General features: G+C 36.4%; 1 protein-coding gene across 2 annotated transcripts in view; it reads right to left on the reverse strand.

Moving 5' to 3' along the window:
- Positions 1-2822: 2822 nt before the first annotated feature.
- LOC145679859 (serine protease 44-like) overlaps positions 2823-22236 on the reverse strand; it is a 44195-nt gene continuing 24781 nt past the window's right edge. The window contains exons 5-6 of one of the 2 annotated variants that reach the window (XM_081750381.1): positions 21460-21514; positions 2823-3068 (exon numbers count right to left, since the gene is read on the reverse strand). In XM_081750381.1, the coding sequence (XP_081606507.1) occupies positions 2947-3068; positions 21460-21514 (177 nt within the window). In that variant the 3' untranslated portion in view covers positions 2823-2946. The remainder of the gene's footprint in view (positions 3069-21459; positions 21515-22236) is intronic. The other variant, XM_081750382.1, reaches the window with a different exon arrangement.

A 22236-nucleotide genomic window follows, 5' to 3' on the forward strand; every position in this document is an offset into this window, starting at 1 on the left:
CGGAATAAAAGCTGTTGGTTACTAACGACTTTTAGCACCATAAAAATGAGTTTTTAACGATTTCCTCGGTAATGATGCGTTAGAATTTACTTTTTAGGTGTTATTTTACAAAGGGTACTAGGAAAGTTTTGGAATACGACGCAAACATGTCGCAGGAGTTGCTTCTTTGTGTAATGCTGAGACATGTTCATACTTGCACAGTAATCGCTGCGCCAAGTCGATGGGCTAAGTTATTCATTAGCAGTGATAGTCTAAAGTGCTTGCTATGGTACCTTGGTCACGAAATGAGATACGAGCAATTTTATGGTATAACTTTGCGAATTCGGTTTAAACGTAGAGCAGTGCTTAGAAGAAATGACTCTTGCATTGGGTAATGTCTGTCCATATCGTACGACTATATTCAGGTGGTAACAGAAAATTTCAAAGGGGAAATTTTATTCTGGAGGGTGCTGAGAGGGCAGGAAGACCACGAACATCAGTTACGAAGGAAAACATTACCGATGTTAAGAAAATGCTTGATTAAAACAAGCGAGTGACCTACCAGAAGACTGAGGATACCTTAGGCCTAAATGCATTAGCAGATCATTCGATTTTGTATGACGTTTTCGTTTGGATTTTGATGCACACAAAGAAACTTTGTTGTGTCTGGGTACCGCTTAGTCTGACAAGAGCATATGACATGATGTGTGACATGATGCCGGGAGACGCTGCAAATGTTTGATAAGGGACAATTTCGATATGGGAACATCATGACAGGTGACGAGATTTGGTTGCACTATTATGATATGCTGACCAAGACTTGGAACAAAGTTTGTCTTCGATGATGAGGATACACATGTAGCTGTCAGATAATCCCAATCACTAAAGAAGAAAATGATAGTTGTATTTTTTTAAAATTAAATGCAATTGTGGAGTGTGCCGTTTTAAATACACAAAAGACAAGTCATCGAATCTATGAAGAATCTACGACCAAATTTCAGAATGGACACCTGTTTCCTCCATCATGACAATGTTCCAGCTCACCGCGCGAAAACCTTCGCCGAATATTTGATCACTAGAGGACTGAAACTTCTTGAGCACCCTCTTTACAATCCAGACCTTGCTTCCTGGGACTTTGCACTGTTCCTGTATGTGAAAATGAAGATGAAATGGATGCAGTTTTTCCAGTTATGAGGATCTCAGGGCTTGGGACAACGAGTGTGCATTACTCCCTAGTGAAACTTGGCAGATCTAATTTAACGATTGGTTTCGGAGGATAGAGAAGTGTGTTGAATGTGGTGGAAATTATTTTGAAAAAATTAAATGAATAAAACTGCATTGCAAAATTTTCCTAGTACCTTTTGTATTAGTCAGTCATTTTGCATAGCAATACAATTAAGTAAAAAATCAAAGTTTGAGTTAATGCTACGCTAATGTTAGACTATATTTCAATTATAGGTGAACTGTCATCTTTCTAGTGCTATAATGAAGACCTTAATGAGAGTATATTTCCTTTTCCATATCAAGTAATCATGGATCTTGTACAGCATTAATTTTTAGATTTACAAAGAAATTACTTTTTCTCAAATTATGCATGAGCTTTTACACTCACTCATATCACTTTGTTCTGTCCATTGATATATTTCTTATCTTTGGACATTACCGCCTCCCCGGTAAATGCTAATACTATAGTAGAATTATATCGTATTTCTTTCCGATGGAAAATTAGGTAAAACGTAATAAATATTTCAAATTCATAGTCAATTGTAAATTTTTCAACATCGTCCTACGTGTCTGTGTCCAGCAGATATCTCCAAGGTGCTTCAACGAAAGTTTGCAGCATAATCTAAGTATAAAATGTAAGTAAATATCTGACTTGATTGTTACGATAATATTTATTATGAGATAAAAGAAGGGGAACGTACTGAATTATTTTTACAAGTGTGTGGATAGTAAACTGTAACCTATTCTTGATTTTACTAAGATGATACCAATACATGAAGTAATCATGATCTTAACATAAACTGGAAGAACATAACCTTATATATAAAGCAGAATATTTGTGTGTGTCCCGTATACAAGTCCATACCGTTGGCATGACATACTTCTAGGTAGCTATGGAAGCAACCGTAGGCTACGTAGATTTTGGAATTTGCATATCCTAAGACTTGGGTTCGAAATATATCTTTCAGATATTTCCCATAAACCTTATTCTTCCCATGCGAAGAACAATCATTCTGCTATTTATAAATAAAACCTGGAGAGCGACTCCAATGATCCGCCATTCCTTATTAACGCATCAAGACTACTGAATATATCAGATTATTCCAGAATCTGATCCACAATTTTCAATATTCAGTTTGCAGTTCAACTGAGAATATGATTGAATTCCGGTACCAAATTCTGTTCACATCTTCAACACATCATTTGCGATACTACAACACTCAATTATATTTCCTTCCAACATTCACTTCCTCTTTGCAGGAAACATTTCACAACCACTTCCATTATTATCTGGAGGCCGCGGTGGCTCAGTGATAGAGCGTTTCACCTCTGGTGCGTGGGGTCCCTAGTTCGATCCCAGCTCGCGCCAAGTGGACTTTGTGGGGGACAAATACCGTGAATGTGGGTTTTCTCGGGATCCTCCTGTTTCCTCCCACTTCATTTCATTCATTTCTCATCATCACCGTGTCCTTTAGCCCACATGGTATAACCATAGGACGTAAAGTTTTTTCATTAGTATCTGCTGGGCATTTGCAGTGTGGATCGTTTTTTTTTTTAATCGACTATACATCGGCCACTTACTAGTGACATCCAAAGTAGCATCTTACAAAAATCACAACTCCCTGAGATACAATAAAACCTTTAATATTTGTTTTTTTTTAAAAAAAAAGTGATCAAATACATAAAATATTTACTTTAACCACACAGTTTTAAATGAGTAAAAAAACATTAGTAGAACTATATTTATTTCGTACAATATTGTGCATCAGAGGTTCTTCGAAGAATCCAGTCTTTGAAGTATTCCAAGTCTACATAAACGCCAGGAGTATTCTCCCTTGCACATCCAAATCCCCAAGAAGTGATACCTAAAAGTACAAAGGAAAAGAAAAATTTGAAATATCGTGATAGAAAACTCGAAATTTAGCTTTAGAGCTGATTGGTTTAACTTACGAAAATCAGGGTTACCAAACTTCATACAACTAAATAGAGGACATCTAATTTCAAGTATTGGTCTTTGAAACAAAAGGGTTTATGTTAGAAAAGGAAGACCTAAACGGCATAAGTCCTAAAAATATAGGCACTAGTCCTAAATTTTAGGTCTTGTGCCTTTTAGGACTAGTGCCACGAAATGATTTTTAGGTCTTGTGCTTTTTGATTCATCTGCTTTAGTTCTGAAATCCGCCACCACCTCACGAAATTGGACGATGCAGTAACTAGTTGGCAATAATGTTACAAACGTAGCTGATTCTAGCGGTAGCAGCTACATTTGTACTACTAAAATTATTATCTGTTATGCAGTTATACATGAATTACATTATATAACCTATTTCATTCTAAGAATTAATTATATAATTGGTTAAGAAATTCATTTCTTTCAAATGTAGATACGAGAATCCCATAACAGATTTCTAAAAAAAAAGAATTTAATAAAAATGTTTAAACAGCATATTTTACCAGACTTTTCTGAAACCAAGCAAGCATTAAGAATTGCAATATATACTCTGTGGAGTGTGTTTTATTAAGAGTAGGACAGAAGCCCACTAACTCTCCAAAGATAGAACAAAATCCCACCAGTTTGCTTAGTTAGCGCAAAAGTCCACTAGATACTTCACACGTGAACATTAAATACCGACTATATAGCCTACATTAAAACCGCAGACATTTAGTATATTTCACAGTGTGTTTTGATCGAGTTGATACGTATAAGCAAGAAAAATCAACAAATAACGCTAAATCACTAATGTAATACGCAACACAATACGTTTAAAGAAATCAATACATAGTCATTTAGGGATATAGCTGCACTTTTCCAGGGAAGCAGACTTTTTCATATTAAAAGTAAACCAAAAATATTTTTCCAAATTACGAAAGCTTTCAATAAGACAATAAATATATACATGTAACACACGTACATAAATACACATATTATTATTATTATTATTATTATTATATTTTCAGTTTGTTACATTTTTGAAACCTGGGTCTTGACAGTGCGTGAATTTAAAACTACAGCTTATGGGAAATGTATATACGAATAAGAAATCGGAAACTGTTCATGAAAGACCATTTGTTTGACTGTCTTCATCTTCTGTACTCATCTAAAAAAGTTGAGTGAGTTACAGGATTTGGATATAAATCAGTATCATCGGTGACATTTTCCAATTTCCTCTTACAACTTTTAGCTCTAACCTCAAAAGAATAACTATGACGAACATGTGCTAACGGGTCCACGTTAAATTCATCTGCAAATTTAACTTTTTTCGGAATTTTATTTTCCTTTTCGGTTTGACCCACATTACCTGACATAGTATGTAAGTTGACATCCTTGCTACGTTTTTTGAGGATAGATTTGATACTACTAACAACAATTTCAGGAGAATTTTCAACATTGCTTGAAAATAATTCTTTCTCCTTTTCACTGAACGTATTATCCTGATCGCCAAAATAACTAACATTAAAATACTTTTCCTGTAGCCGTTGAACTATTATTTCAATAACTTTATTCTTGACATTAACGTCATCACATTGAAGTTTCAACTTTCTAGCTACATAGTTAAAATCTATATACTTGCCGCGAGCACACTTCTCTTTCAGTTTCTCGTACTGAATTGATTTCCTAATACCACGTACGCGGAGATTGATCTCTTTTTCGATATCTCTCCTATATTCACAATTAAAATTAAATACAAATTCACAAATTGCAATTTTCGCTGCTCTACTGAATCTATGAGTTTCTAAATTGAGGCCTAAAACATTTTGAAACTCTTCTAAGCAAAATGGAACAGTACTATATTTATATTCATTTATTGCGTTAGCGTACTCTAACTCTATCTGTGCTCTTACATTCATTAAATTCAGCGCTAGCATTTTGTACGTGGATTTATGAATTATATATTCTAAAACGAACACAACAATATAAAAATGTAAGTAACACTACATGTAAAAGAATGCAAGGAACTGTTTCTTTCGCAGAACATTAATTGCTAAATTTATAATTTGCCTTTTCAGTAATTGTTTCGCATTCTTGTATGCGTAAACCAGGATCTACCTGCATTTGTACAACAGTGTTTGGCTGATTTAACAGCTCCTGAGAATTACTTTCAACCTTTTCGCGTAATTCAACCACATCTGCTCTTAAATTCTCAAATTGTTTGGTCAACTCTTTTTGATTTGATTTTAATATTTGATTAGTTGCAGCCAAATCTACGGATAACTTTCTCACCGCTTCGAGCAGTGTTTCCATTTCACTAAGCGTTGACATTGTAAAATATTATACTACAAAACACAACACACAAATCATTACACTGGCATTGAATACGAAACAGTGGAGTTCAAAAATTCGCTTTCTCCCCACTAAAACATCTGTCCCTGTTCGGGCGCCATTTATAATGGGAGTTTGGGAAACACATTTTACTATTAATTGTAGTGTGTTCCTGTTTGGAGCGACAGCTATAAGGGTGCTGGGTTCCGTGACGAAAGCCAGATACAATATTGGGATTCGAACCTTGGATCTTTTTATGAGTCTTCCTTAGAACATCATTCATTTGTAAAAGACTAATAGATCCAATGAGGAACTGGCAAGTAAACAAATAGTCTCACTCCCACGGTCCTGGGATTCGGGCGTTATACATATCAGAGGCATAAGCCGTATACCCACCGTCGCTGGTACGTCAGCTCCAAGATACACTGGTCAATACCTGTAAAAAATACAAGGTGGGACAGCAATGCATAATTTACGCCAGATGGATAGTGAGAGACGAAAGTAATGTTTGTCCTCCACTGATTAGAAATACCTTACCTGTTTAATTCTACTCTAAGCCATGTACACTATTAGAAGGTAACATCCTCCATTCGCTGAGAAAGACAATATAGGTCACACACTTTGAAATTATTAAATATTGTTTCTCATTGCATATTAAAAAAAGAAATATTTGCAAAACACTTATATTTAACTTCTAACTTCAATGAATATAAAACATTTACACATGTATAAGAACACAAAACACAAGATTTCACTTATATAAAAAAGGATGGCCCAATCACTGTGGTATACGAACCGATACGTAAGCGCGCACGACGATTCCGGCAACTATACGGAATAAAATTCACTAGTGCACTGTTGAATAAAAATGAGTTTTGCATCGTTTTCCATAAATTTCCTCATTCGAAAAAGTCAACTACAACTGGTGAATATGTCTACGTCGCTTACTAGAAGTCGGTGCTCTCCTTGACATTGCGAATTGTGAATTTCCGTTATATTATTATGTTGTTTTCATTATTCACTGGTAAATGAAAAGGTAATGATTTGTTTACTTAGATTCGAATGGTGTGTTGCTCAAATCATCTTATATTATTCTTGGGAGTTAAACACTAAAACTTTACATACTTTAATGGTCTTCGTGAAGACAGAAACTTAGTACATTCACTTCACATGACGGCTAGCAGAACACACACGCTTCTCTTCATGCGTCACATAGTTGCCAGTTAGCAGCGCAAGAATACACTGACTAAACTAAAATATAGTTCGTAGAAAACATTAAGTTTTGACTTTATTCTATTGCTAATAATATATAATGAATGGTTCATAAGTTAATAGAAATCACATTAAAAACACTGATTGTTCCAATAAGTTATGGAACTGACGATTATTGATAGATTTTATATTGTCACGTAAAAATCTATCATCGTCATGAGGGCTTGTGCGTGGGCGTTGATTTCGAGAGTAGCAAAATTCCTCCTCCAAATATGGGCTGACGGGAGGAAGCAAGACTGTCTGGAAAAGTGAGGCACCTTTTGGGTGACAAATTCTTAAGCATTGTTCTCCTCCAACTGTTATCTGATTGCGTTATATTTCTAAGAATTGAAGCTGGGGAAATACGAGGGTTGATTTAAAAATTCAAGCCAGTCCATACCGTTATAACAGCAAGAAAGAACAATAGGCTTTATTTGTTATTTTTTTTAAATTTTAGAACGATAAATATGTATTTATACAAATTACTTATAAGAACTAAGCTAGAATCTGGTTCTGTAATATGAAACAGCATATCTAAAACTTTGACTAACAGATTGACAGTATTCTTGGCACGGACGCGATGGTAGCGTCACAAGAGATTTTTAGGTCCAGTGCCGTTTAGGACTTGCGCCGCGAAATAATTTTTAGGTCTTGTGCCGTTTATCTTATATCGTTTAGGACTAGTGCCGTTTAGGACTTGTGCCGCGAAATGATTTTTAGGTCTTGTGCCATTTAGGACTAGTGCCGTGCCCCCACATTAAATATATTGATACATCACCAAAACTACAAATTTACTAACTCAGTGAATACATTTATTCCTGCATAAAAACAATATTACTACTACAGTATTTATCCTTTGATGCGCCTGTTGATAACCGAGGGTAGTTTTCAATTGATCGTTTTCTTCAGTAGATGCGGTTTATTTGTTTCTAATTCTGAATCATTATAACGATGGTGGGTAAAGATAATAAGATAAATTCTACTACTTCTTGAAGGAGGTTAAGAAAAAATCAACGGTCTTTGGGATTGGGTTTGAGTTTAGCCTTCCATTCAGTAGCAAGCTTATATGAGACGTGGACGTAGAGCTTAACGTGGGATCCAAACCACATAAGCTCCTGCCAAGAATCGAACCCGGGTTTCCCGCGCAGAGGGTGCATACACTAACCATATAGTCACGAAAAAGACCTAATGGTCTTTTGGGGATAATGGTTTATTATTAGTATTTTCTCCACGAGAAAAATACAACAGCTCCAGCCTCAGAACACAAGACCACCACTAGTCATTTGATCAAGATGCTGATTTTGTTGGGCACTTGTATGAGTTCATTTAGGAGATTACTTGTAGTAAATAATCTTGTTCATATTGTTTTCTTCATAAAACCGGACATACTACTAAATTTTCTGCATTTTCCGGACAGAAAAAGAAAGCAGACAGTTTCCATTAATTACCTGAAATTGATTTCTATCTTTTTAATTTGGAGTTTCCGATTAAAATCGCAGATCAACTTTTTTGTAGTATTTAAGTTCTGTCCACGCATGCATAGTTTGTCGGTTTATTCACAGACACCCTGTATATACTATTTTGTACAATAGTAAATTTGTTTTGTAAATAAACCAATTTATACATGGATAGGTAGGGCCATAAGGTTTCTTGACTAAAAAACGGGGACACCCTATGAAAACTGCATCATATTCACAGTTATGTACGTGTTTCTTTTTTGCTGTCATATCAAAATTAACTAAAATTATTATATCATGCCTCCCCCATCCCCAGAAATTGTTTGAAACCTCAAATGTCCTGGCTTTCCTCCAAACCATAAGTTAATATCATTCGTGCTATACTTAACCTTTTAATTGACAACCAGAAATTCCCGTCAAAATGTTTTAGCTTGCTTTTATGGTTGAAACCAGTATTTCTTTCAGAAACAAAGACTGACTGGGGGCCACTGCTGGTACTATTCAATTTATTATTATATTATATACGTCTTATTTTAGTCTTCTCCGGGGAGCAGTGCCCCCCAAAAAACATGTCTGGAAGAAACACTGGTGAAACACGTTTTCCTGCTCTCGATTTCGTAATTTTAAAAGTACTTTTATATTTTAATACACAGCATGTTTATTTGCAAGCAACATTGCCTCCATAGGCGCCGACTTTGGGGGGGGGCAAGACACTTTTGGCCCCCCAATATTTATAGGTGGGGTCCTCGCCCCTCCAATATAATCCAGTCGAGGAAGAATTAACAAAGAGGAGCAAGAATTTCTGTCGTAGACTTTGTCGTGCTTTTAATTCAATATAGGAAGAACCTTTTTATTCGATAGAAAACGCCATTTTCAAAACTTTGTAGAATAGAGCACTGAAGCTTCAACCAACACTCTGCCAGCACTAGTGTTGTAAAGGCCTGAAAAAAAACGAAAATTTTGGGTAAAAAACTGTTTTTTTACCGTTTTTTTCCGAGCTTGGAAATAAACGGGAAAATTGGGAAAAATTGAAATTTTCGAATATTTTACTACATTATGCTTTTAAAATGAAAACTATTTTATATTTACTAGTTTACAGTTAAGATCATTGAGTAGTTATGTTTCTTGTATTAGAATAGAAAAATTTTGTGGCAACAAATATATTTATACCATTCCTTTGCACCGTGATAGAATGGAGTCATGGCAACAAAAGATCCTAAAATATAATCCTAGTTAGAATAATTAATATAGACGTATTTAAATTATCTTAAGTAATCTTATAAAGTTACCGTTTTATGGCAGGAAGGTGTTAAATAAAAGGGCCAGAATCATTCTAGTTAATACCAGTATGTTAAAATCAAATATACAAGGTGTTTCAAAAGAACACGGAACACCGACAACGTTTGGGAGGAGATTGCTGACACCAAGATAAGACAAAAAGTATAGACCATCCTGGGTACACAAATGCGTTCTTTCGAAGTTATAGGCCGCCGAAAACATGAAAAAATGAACTTTGAAGGTCCATAGCTCCAAAACTGTGGAATTTATCGTAGTCGGGACAAGACTTTACTTAGAAACTAATATGAATCCTATCCAAAATTCCATGTTTCAGAATCCTAAGGTTCTCACGAAGCAATTTTTAAATAGGGAGTTTGGCTACGGGCATATAATTTGAAGTACTCTCGAACTGCCTCTATAAAAAATGTTGCGGAAGTACCACAAGATTCTGAAACATGGATATTTCGATAGGGCACATACTAGTTTCTAAGTGAAATCTTGACTCGACTACGGTAGGTCCCATATTTTTGGAGCTATGGATCTTTAGAGTTCGTTTTTTACATGTTTTTGGCATTCTATAACTGCGAAAGGAAGCATTTGTGCACCCAAGATGGTCTATACTTTTTTTCTTATCTTGGTGTCAGGAATAACCTCCCAAACGTTGTCGGTGTTGTTTTGAAACACCCTGTATATTTTATGGAGATACGTATTGTCCTTGTGCTGTGTAAAATTTCCGGAATTTTTGAACCCATTAGAAAAAAATCTTTTGTTCAGAAATATTGCCAAAACCAGAAAATATAATTTAAAAACTATTTTTTCGCCTGATACTAATCTTACTTTCTGTAGCGTGTCTGCAGCATATATGTATACAACGTATTTCGCTAGCAGGAAATATTTAAAGTAACAGGTTTTAATTTTACATTTAGTTTTCTGATTTCTGATAAGAATCCCTCTTTATTATTTGTATTTATATTTTTCGAACAACTCAAAAAGAGAGAGGATGTTATTTACATATATACACATATACCGCAGAAGTGCGTAAATTTGAGCAGCGACAAATATATTAAAGAATTTAACATTTGAAATTTCCATTCTTTATTACTAAAGCCTAACAAAATACCCGTTTTTCGCACGGAGAGAATGAGTTTCATTTTGGGTATAAAGAGCACCAAAACTGTCACCAATGAACTTAGGAACCCCCAAAACTATGAATTCGATACTAATATCAGCCATTTTCGATCATTTTTATGTATCCACCCATTCTCCCTGCCCCAAGTTGCGGCGCTGAATTTTGATTTAAACTGCACCGGAAATGTCACTGTTCATCTCAGCGGCCCTGAAAACTATGGATTCACACCAATATCGATCATTTTGCATCATTTTTATAAATCTCCCTCCTCCCCCAGTTTGCGGGGATATATTTGGATTTAAACGGCATCGAAAGTATCAGTGTTCACCTCAGCGACCCTGAAAACTATGGATTCGACACTGATATCGGCTATTTTGAATCATTTTTATATATTTCCCCTTTCCCCTTCTCCTCTCCTAAGTTGCGGGCCTGATTTTTTATTTAAACAGCATCGGAAATGTTACTGTTCATCTCAGCAACCACGAAAAGTATGGATCTGACACTAATATCGGTCATTCTTGATCATTTTATGTATCTCCCTCCCATTCTCCCAAGTTCCAGTGCTGAATTTGAATTTAAGTTTCATCGGAAATATCACTGTTCATCTCAGCAACTCCGAAAACGATGAGTTCGACACTAAGATCGGTAATTTTCAATATATATCCGTACTTTTTCCAAGTTGCACTTTCAAAGGTCTCGAATCCATCCCAGGTCCGAACTTCATCTATGTTGAAATTTTTTATCGAGATCAGTCTGGTGGTTCAAGAGTTGTTAAGTTGCAAATATAGTCACTTTCATTTATATGTAGATAATTTGTCGCATTAGAAAACATGTATTTGTTTACATTGCACATAAAGTTTATATTTATGTCTGTATTTGAATATTAAATAATAATTATATGTCTTAGTGCATGAATATTAGTGAAATTTGCTTACTGCTCTCTGTTTTAAGCAGTAGTTTAGTTAAAATTAACAAAATTTCACCAGATCAAAGAGTATATTAAGAACTCAGTTTCATTCAAGAGCCCTATTTGTTGCAACAGAAACGCTTTCTGATGTTAGATGTGTATGCAATTGTAGAAGTTCTGTAATTAATACCAACAGGTCTGCACAACCAGGAGTAAACGACTAAAAGACACATAAAGGAAATGAAATGAAATGAAATGAAATCTTTAAGTTTTACGTCCCACGATTATGCCCGTTAGGCTAAAGGAGACGGTGATGATGAGAGATGAGTGAAATGGTGGAATGAAGAAAGTGGGAGGAAACGGGAGAACCCCGAGAAAACCCACGAGCACGGTGTTTGTCCACCACAAAGTTCACTTGGCGGAGGCTGGGATCGAACCCGGGACCTCCAGCACCAGAGGTGAACGCTCTACCACTGAGCCACCGCGCCCCCCTGTATAAAGGAAATGAGTACATACTATTAATTTTCAAGAATAATTACAAGTTTTATTTTCGAATGCTTTTTTTTTTTTTTTAATATTCACAATATTGAAATTTCTCAAGTTACATTTTTCAGGCGTTCAAACAATAACTGTTCCATTACTAGTAAAACTAACTTAATACAAAGATTTTTGTTATTTTCCCAATTTTTCCGGAAAGAAACCGGAAAAAACGGTTTTTTACCAGCCGGTTCAAACTTTCAGGAAATTTTACAACACTAGGCAGCACTGATATGACAAGTGAAGATCAATGTGAGCGCAAACTTGCAGTGAAGTTCCCAAATTTTGAACTTGAATTTGTTTTAAAGCCTTTAGGCAAATTTGCATTAGGCCGTGAATTTGGATACAGCTTACCAAGAACTGGGGGGGAGGGTCATCAAGCGGTTGATAGAAAACGGCTGAATATGATGATATATTTATTATTGTTTTGGCCCCCCCAATATTTTCTTCAAGTCGGCGCCTATGATTGCCTCAAAATAGCTACAAAGGTTGATCCAGTTATATTGAGCCGAATTTGAATGTGCCTTTTACTTATCCATAGATATGGATTCAATAACACAGATCTGGACCGCACTTTGAAATGTGTAAAATAAATAGTTTTAATAAAACTTTCGAATGAAATATACCATGTTATTATATGGGGATGTTCTATCGCATCTCAGGTATTAGACAAGCCTTAACTTTATCAGTTTATTGATACAAATGTCGACAATAGTCACAAAAGGAATAAAGACTACCACTTCTTGCTGCAGTTTTGGAGAAGTTACTTTTAATGGACAAGTTTTATACATTTTTCCTTCGGTTTATTGACCTTCAAGAAATACTTAACAGTAAAATGTATTCTAAGAAATTATGATTATATAGGTGCCCAACATTAGCAGCACAGAAGTAACGTTGTTTCAGTACGGCCAAGTTCCAAGATAGACCGATGACTAAGTTGCAGAGTAATAAATAATGTCTTATGGGAAATTACAAGTTCCTTAGGAAAGAGGCCAACGTAGACAGATGGCCAAGTTAACAGGTTATGCTATAATTGATGTTCATAGACGCTTATTCATACGAATCGTAAGGAAGTAATATTACCACGTCTATGAAGATCAATTAATTTAATTTATGAGATTAGCATGACCAAATTTTGTTCGAGTTCTGATCCAGTATAATCGCAGCTTAAATCTCGGTTGACAATTAAACCATTTGATACTGAACTGTATATACTAATAGGCTACCGCGTTTCTGACTTACAATCGGACAGTCGTAAGTGAAGTTGGTCTTGCACTGGAATTCTTGGTCTTGGTCTTGGTCTTGCACACTCAGTCTTGGTCTTGGTCTTGCATGCAAGAGTCTTGCAAGTCTTGCATTTAAGACATCTCAAGCTTTTCATAGGTAAATTTTACTATGGATATAAGGGATAATAAACTCTACAATGCGCCAATAGTAACGGAAATACAATGTATGTTTCTAAATGTAATATAGTTTAACTTCGTGTAAATATGATGATAGTGTACAACATAGGTGATGACCTTTATTTTTTTTAATGGGTGCCCACGCTTCACTACTTATAAGATATGCCTAAATCACAACGTTTCGTAACCTGTTTATATTTTTTTAACAGATCCCAACACTCTTCTGGTTCCCAAATTAGGGAAGCTACCCCTGAGGCACATGAAAGAAAATCAAGACTGCACAGATTATTGAAATACCATGAATTGCAAAATAATTTTTACACTCTAAAGGTGTCAGATTTTTCTTTTTAACCACTATTAGCTAATCCTTATATTAAACAAACTTCCAATTACATATTGAGATTTTCTTTTACTGATTCCAGTATGTACTCTATGGGGCATAAACATGGACATTACGCAAAAGCGAATAAAAAAATTGCAGGCTTTCGAAATGTGGGCATGAAGAAGAAAGGAAAGAATTAGCTGTGTTGAACGTAAAACGAATGAGAAATGTAGATGTAGAAATATTAGCAGTAGGGGAAAAAAGAAGAATTTTAGATATTGTTAAGAGGAGGAAGAGGAAGTGGTTAGGATATTGGCTGAGGAGGAACTGTATTATGAGGGACGTGCTAGTGGATATTGTGGAAGGAAAGAGAGGGAGGGAGCGAATGAGACTGTAGTTGAAGGAAGGTATTAAAACAGAAAATTGCTACGTCAAGACGAAGAGACTAGCTGAGGGCCACTGAACGTCGAACCTTCTCAGTTGCAGCAAGCAACCTGCCAATAATGGCAGAAAAGCTACGATGATGATGATATGTTTAGCAATATTGACCAAAAAAAAAAAAGAGAAAATTAAAATAATTATTATAATCAAACCTCTTAATATTTTAGAATAATTTGAGTGAAAACTGAAAATGGCTGAACTGCCTATGTCTGATATAAACTCAATTTATATGAATACTTTCGACCTGTATTAGAAATACAAAATAACGGCATCAAACTCCAAGTTATTTGAAGTCTCATTTGTGAATATGGATTACTAGAATCAATTATCCACTTCGTTGGATTAAACTAATTCGTTAGTCAGTCACTTTTTACTATTAGTAAAGCGCTCTCTGATATCGATCATTTTCGATTATTTTTATATTTCCCTCAACTCCTTCACCCCAAGTTGCGGGGCTAAATTTGAATTTAAACGACATCAGAAATGTTACTGTTCGTCTCAGAGACCCCGAAAACTATCGATTCGGCACTAATATAGGTCATTTTCAATAAACTTATATATCTCCTCCTCCCCTATGTTGCAAGGCACGGCATCGGAAGTGTCATTGCTCATCCCAATGACCTCGAAAACCATGAGTTCGACATTGATAATAGTAATTTTCGATATTTTTAATATATCTCCTTCCTCCCCCATGTTGCGGTGTTGAATTTACATTTAAACGGAATAGGAAGTATCACTGTTCACCTTAGCGACGCCGAAAACTATGGATTCGACACTAATATTTGATCTTTTTTGATCATTATTATATATCTCCCTCTCCCACAAGTTATGAGGCTGAATTTGGTCGTAAACGGTATCGGAAGGTCAGTATTCAACTCAGCGACCTCGAAAACTATGGAGTCGACACTAATATCACTAGTCAACAAGGTTTTTGCCACATGAAAGAAGAATGCTGATCTTTAAGGAACTTTGGCCGCTGAATTCGAATCTGCAATCCGTTTTTCTCTATCACGCACAGTTTTCCCGTGACAGAGGGATTTTCGGGAAATTTTCCCCAATATTTCCCTTTTTCTTCATTTTTGTACCTCTAGCTCGGGTACCCTTGGGCATATAAACATACAAATTATATTCTATTTTAGCTTGATTTATACTTAGTAAACCCTGTAAGTTTCATCTGAGTCGCATCATTCTTCATTGAGAAATAAATATATTTCTATAAATATATGCTATGTGTACTGTCCATTTTACCATATACAATAGGTGCAGAAAAATCACATGTAACTTCCACGGGAATTACAATATAAGCAAGGTTTATACTTCATTGGATTTGTAATGAAACATACTGTACAATGATGTATACCCCATGTCCGCCATTTTTATAAGAGGAAAATTCTAGAGGGATTTTTCGGGAAATTCTCTAAAAAAGTAGATTTTTGTCTCATGTCACTGTTCATATAGTGATACAAAAGCGAGAATTGCGCCAGAATATAGATTTATATCAATTCAATAAATCAATAGCTCACTAGTAAACAAGATTTTTGCCACATGAAAGAAAACATCTGATCCTAAAGGAACTTTGGTCGCTGAATTCGAAAGTGCAATCCGTTTTTCTCCATCACCCACAGTTTTTTGCGTGACAAGGGGAGGGGGCTGAGAAATTCCCTCAAAATATACCTTTTTTCCAAATTTTCTTACCACTGGCCCTTGAAATATAAATACAAAAATGACACCATATAAAACTTTGATTTATACTTAAGAAACCTCGCAAGTTTCAGAACAATCGCATTATTATTTCTAGAGAAATAAATATAGCTGCATGTATGTTGTTTGTACTACTTATTTTAAGACGTGATGTTGCGTTCTTTGCACCGAAAGAAAAAAAAATTACCCATACAGGCACAAATACGAAAAATGAGAGTATACGACATGGAGTAAGAGGTCTGTGGTTTTCTACCACCTGGCATGTGATTGCATTGATACAGCTGTACAACAACACGTGTTTAGCTGATGCAATAAAGCTGCGCAAAATCGGACTCTACTGATAAATTGTCAGGTCCATGGCAAATAGATAAGGAAGTGTTGTATAACTGCATGCATATTGTAGGTTTAGTTTTAATTTGGATTTACCTGTGACAAGTGGTCGTAAGTGCGTGTGCGTGTTTGTTTTCTTTCTCCGCTATGAAGAGATCGCGGCGTGCGTGTATAAACTCACCGAACACTTTCTGTTACGTGTGTGGAAAATATACTGTGAAAAGTCAGCGCCGTGCATTAACAGAAACGTTAAAACAAGCTTATTATAGCTATTTTAGGTGTCATGTGGGTGATCAAGACAAAGTGTGGGCTCCCCATATGTGCTGTGTAACATGCTATTCTACTCTTATTAAGTGGAAAAGTGGCGATAAAACTCGAGCTATGCCTTTTGCGGTGCCAATGGTCTGGCGAGAACCAACCAGTCATGCTAAAGACTGTTATTTCTGTCTAACAAAAATTTGGGGTCATTCTAAACGAACAAAATCTAATATTGAGTATCCAAATGTTCCATCCGCTCTAAAACCCATACCACATGGACCTGAACTCGCAATCCCTGATCCATACGCACAGTTAGAAGAATCTTCTCCAGCAGAAGAGCAAGTAGATGAGTTGCCCGAACCATCAACTTCCTTTGATCCAAACTATAGCCCAACCAAAAACACACCTCTTCTTGTTAACCAGTCCAGACTGAATGACTTAGTGAGGGATCTAAATCTGAGTAAGCAACAAGCTGAGTTGCTCGGATCGAGACTTCAAGAATGGAATTTACTGGCTCCTACCACCAGAATTTCAATTTTCAGAAACCGACATGAACAATTTTCAGGTTACTATATAATGCAAAATTCCCTCTGTGCATGTACAAATATAGATGGTTTAATGGATGCACTAGGTTTCCAACACATCCCTGAAGAATGGAGGTTGTTTATCGACTCCTCTAAAACAAGCCTTAAGGCTGTTTTGCCACATAATGGGAACACTAAACCATCAATTCCAATGGCATATTCCGTAGAGATGAAGGAAACTTATAAAAATTTGTCTGTGTTGTTAGCTGTGATACATTATAACAAGTACTGTTGGCAAATTTGTGGTGATTTAAAGGTCATTGCTATATTACTGGGGCTTCAGGGAGGATTTACAAAATACTGTTGTTTTCTTTGCTTGTGGGACAGTAGGGCAACTGAATCACACTACATTCAAAAAGAATGGTCCCCAAGAGAAACATATATGCCAGGGAAACACAATGTTAAATATTCTCCCTTAGTTAATTCAGAAAAAATTCTGCTGCCGCCTTTACATATAAAATTAGGCTTAATGAAAAACTTTGTTAAGGCCATGGACAAGAATGGAGAAGGTTTTGCGTACCTTAGAAGTCAGTTTCCAAAACTTAGTGACGAGAAAGTAAAAGAGGGGATATTCGTCGGGCCCCAAATTCGGAAACTATTAAAGGACAACATCTTTGAGACAAAGTTAAGTAATGATGAACTATCCGCCTGGAGAGCTTTCAGTAAAGTGGTTAAAGTGGTGTATGGATTTTTGGGAAATCATAAGGCAGAAAATTACCGTCAATTGGTTCAAGAGCTTTTGGATCGCTATCAAAGGTTAGGATGTAGAATGTTCCTGAAAATTCACCTTCATTCCCACTTGGAATTTTTCCCCGAGAATTTAGGAGCTGTAAGTGACGAACAAGGGGAACGAATCTATCAGGACATTCAAAAAATGGAGCAATGTTATCAAGGTAAATGGGATCCTCATATGATGGGCGACTACTGCTGGTTTTTAGTTAGAGAAAGTGACTGACACTACAAAAGGAAGAATTAATTGGAAGTACAAATGTTTTATTTTCATACTTTGTAAAGCAGTTGTGCATTTGATCCATTGTGAGTTATTGATATTTGTTTTTGTAGGTCAATATTAATTTTTTGTTTACTATCTTGAATAACGTTTTAAAGGCGTGGAAACTAAGAATATTGTTGTATACTTTTGGAGTTAAAGATAAGTTTTTCAATAGGATTAATCTGGCGCAATTCCCGTTTCTGTATCACTATATGAACAGTGACATGAGACAAAAAATCTACTTTTTTAGGGAATTTCCCGAAAAATCCCTCTAGAATTTCCCTCTTATAAAAATGGCGGACATGATGTATACATCATTGTACAGTATGTTTCATTACAAATCCAATGAAGTATAAACCTTGCTTATATTGTAATTCCCGTGGAAGTTACATGTGATTTTTCTGCACCTATTGTATATGGTAAAATGGACAGTACACATAGCATATATTTATAGAAACATATTTATTTCTCAATGAAGAATGATGCGACTCAGATGAAACTTACAGGGTTTACTAAGTATAAATCAAGCTAACCTAGAATATAATTTGTATGTTTATATGCCTAAGGGTATCCGAGCTAGAGGTATTTGGTCTAGGAATTAATTCGTGCGGTTGGTACGCACACATTGAAGCTGTAGTACAAACACAAAATACATAAATACCTTAAGAAAAATATTGTCCATCGCTAGCCACCACTTTCGCCCATCTGTCAGGCAATGTACGGATTCCGTGGCGAAAGAAGTCCTCATCCTTGGAAGCGATCCAGTCAGAGACCCATGTTTCGATATCTTCTGAAGAAGTAAACCGCTGTCCAATCAAATCGTTGTTCATGCAATCGAACAAGTAGTAGTCCGAAGGAGGAACGTCTCGTGAATACGGCGGGTGGGGTAAAACTTCCCATCCGACATTTTCTAAATAGGTTTTGACCGGTTTTGCGACATGTGGGCGAGAGTTATCATGTTGAACAATAAGTTTATCATGTCTGTTCTCCCATTCTGGTCGTGTTCTGGCCAGAGCTTGCTTCAAACGCATTAATTGTCGTCGATAACGTTCTCCATTCATAGTTTCACCCGGTTGCAGCAGCTCATAGTACACCACACCTTTCATATCCCACCATATGCACAGCATAACCTTTGCACAGTGAATATCTCGTTTTGGTTGTGATGGACCTGGTTCACCTGGTTTCACCCAGGCCTTTTTTCGTTTAGGGTTCTCGTAATGGATCCACTTCTCATCACCCATAATAATTCGATGCAGAAACCCCTTTCTGCTCTGTCGTTGAAGCAGCAATTCGCAAATGGTTTTTCGTCTTTCAACGTCTCTGTCTTTCAATTCATGTGGAACCCAATGTGACATCTTTTGAATCATTCCCATGGCTTTCAAGCGTTTGGAGACTGTTGTTTGATCAACGCCTAATGCTGCTGCAAGTTGTTCCTGCGTTTGACACGAATCCTGCTCGAGCAATGCTGTCAATTCTTCGTCTTGAAATTTTTTGGCTGTCCAGCTCGCTCTTGGTCTGCCAAGCCGAAATCACCACTTCTAAACCGTGCAAACCACTTCTGACACGTTCGCTCAGCTAGAGCATGGTCACCATACACTTCCACCAAAATACGATGACTTTCAGTCGCACTTGTCTGCATGTTAAAGTAATGCAGCAGGACACCCCGCAAAAACACTTTATCAGGCACAAATTGCGCCATGTTCACTTAACTACAAACTGGTGTTGTTGACGCTTTAATCCACTGCCCTATACTACGAACGATACGCGATGACAGGGGTTTGCAACACATGTGTGGATACACGGAACTGTGGGACGCTCCGTTCGTTGCGCCATCTCTTGTCCACCCGCACGAACTAATTCCTAGACCAAATACAAAAATGAAGAAAAAGGGAAATATTGGGGGAAATTTCCCGAAAATCCCTCTGTCACGGGAAAACTGTGCGTGATAGAGAAAAATGGATTGCAGATTCGAATTCAGCGGCCAAAGTTCCTTTAAGATCAGGTGTTTTCTCTCATGTGGCAGAAAAAAAGTTAAAATTTGTTGACTAGTGTATTCGTCATTTTCGATCATTTTTATATCTCTTCCCTTCCCTCCGCCAAGCTACGGGGCTGAATTTGAATTTAAACAACATCGGAAGTGTCACTGTTTAGCTCAGCGACTCCCAAAACTATATAGATTCCATTTTAATATCGGTCATTTTCGATCATTTTTAAATATCTTTCCCCTCCCCTCCTCTAAGTTTTACCGTCAAAGTGAAATTATGAAAACATTCCCAGGCCCAAACTTCATCTATGTTGAAAATTTGATCGAGATCGTCAGGTGGTTCAAGAGATTAGTAGTCACAAAAATAGTCACTTTCAGTTTTATAATATAGATTTATTGTTATAGTATAATGTTATATCGCTCAATCCTCGATGTGCCGTATACCTAAGGAGGCTAAAAGCTATATTAATAAACAATTATTCTACGTACAAGCATCCGTCCAAACTTGCCAACGTACAAGCACCCAATCAAACTTGCGGTCACATGCACTAAGTTTTTGTCAATGTCATGAAAATGTTATTTCGATATTAAGTTTATGAGCACACATTAAAAATTTCCAACGGATCCTTGAGTCGAGGAGCCAAGCCCATACCCATGTAGTCGACACCTATGGTGTACGGTATTACCAATGTTCAATACTGAATTTCTCTTTAGTTTTGGAAGAAGAACACCACTAATATGCTTTGAAATGAAATGAACGTATCTAGTTTAGCGTCCCACAAGTATGCATCAAGGCTAAGGGAGACGGTAATGATGAGAAATGACTGAAATGATGGAATGAAGAAAGTAGCAGGAAACAGAAAAACACCGAGAAAATCCACGCACACAATGTTTGTCCACCAAAAAAGCTCACATGACGCAAGATGACACCTGTGTGGCTTGGAAAGGAGCAATATTTACAGGAAACGCGAACAATCAATTCAGAAAACGACATACTGTAGCTATATACTACAGGAGCAGATCGACTCACACGGATTGCATAAACTACTGGGAACACATTCACTCCAGCAGCATTTTTACTGAAGTCAAGAAATCCATCTCCTTCTTTTTTACATTATATATATATATATATATATATATATATATATATATATATATATATATATATATATATATATATATATATATATATATATAATCAAGTAGTGTCGGTACTTGTGCAAGACTCTTGCGCAAGAGTCTTAGTCTTGGTCTTGCATCGGAATTCCTGGTCTTGGTCTTGGTCTTGCATCGGGATTCCTGGTCTTGGTCTTGGTCTTGCATGCAAGACTCTTGCAAAAACTACAAGACCAAGACTCTTGCGCTCATCACTAGTCGTAGGTCCAAATTAAGTGCAATCCTTTGACCAGATATTCTGCTTACCTATTTGATAAAATCGCCCGTGACGTTCTATGACTATTGGCCCTCCACTGTCTCCCTGGAATAAAATTTCACATGTAAATGATTTAGTTTCGTATAATTATTTACATAATAAGACTAGAGATGACCACAGGCGGGTTTTAGGGCTCAAATTGCGCTCATGAGATTGTTTATGGAGAAAGGGAAGGCGGCGGAGACTTTTCATTGAAAATGTTACAATCCAATTTGAATTATACCAAATGACGCTTCTAAGAATGACAAGTATTTCCGAAATCGAATAGAATTTAGCCCACAAAGCAACTTATCTTGGTTTTATTACAAACAGCTCCGGTCTCCTCTACTATTTTGTTTTTGAGGAATATAGGATGAATGGTTAATTTAGGGAAATAAGGTCAAACACTTTGGAAGGATAGGCGTAATACATACATCAATACATAAAGTTTCTATTCTAAAAGTTTAAATAGGAAAGAGGATAAATTTATTCTTTTTTTTGAGAGGGGATACAGTGGCTCAGTTACAGAGCACTTACCTCTCGTGCAAAGATTTATTTGTTCGATTCTAGGCCGTCTGACATTGTAGTAGATAAGTTATGTCCCGTCCTTTTTTCTAGATTATTCTATCTTCTTCTGACTATCTTTATCTCACACATGTCTTCCATCATCATAATTCGTCTACTAAAGAATATGCATATTTCATCTCAATTTCGATGCACCTCCATTTGGAGCACGTGTACTCAGTAACAATACTAGAAGAAAGGAACGGGGTGGTCGCCTACCCCCG

The sequence above is a fragment of the Thermobia domestica genome, chromosome 2 (assembly GCF_964235325.1).
Source record: "Thermobia domestica chromosome 2, izTheDome1.hap1.1, whole genome shotgun sequence".
NCBI lineage: Eukaryota > Metazoa > Arthropoda > Insecta > Zygentoma > Lepismatidae > Thermobia > Thermobia domestica.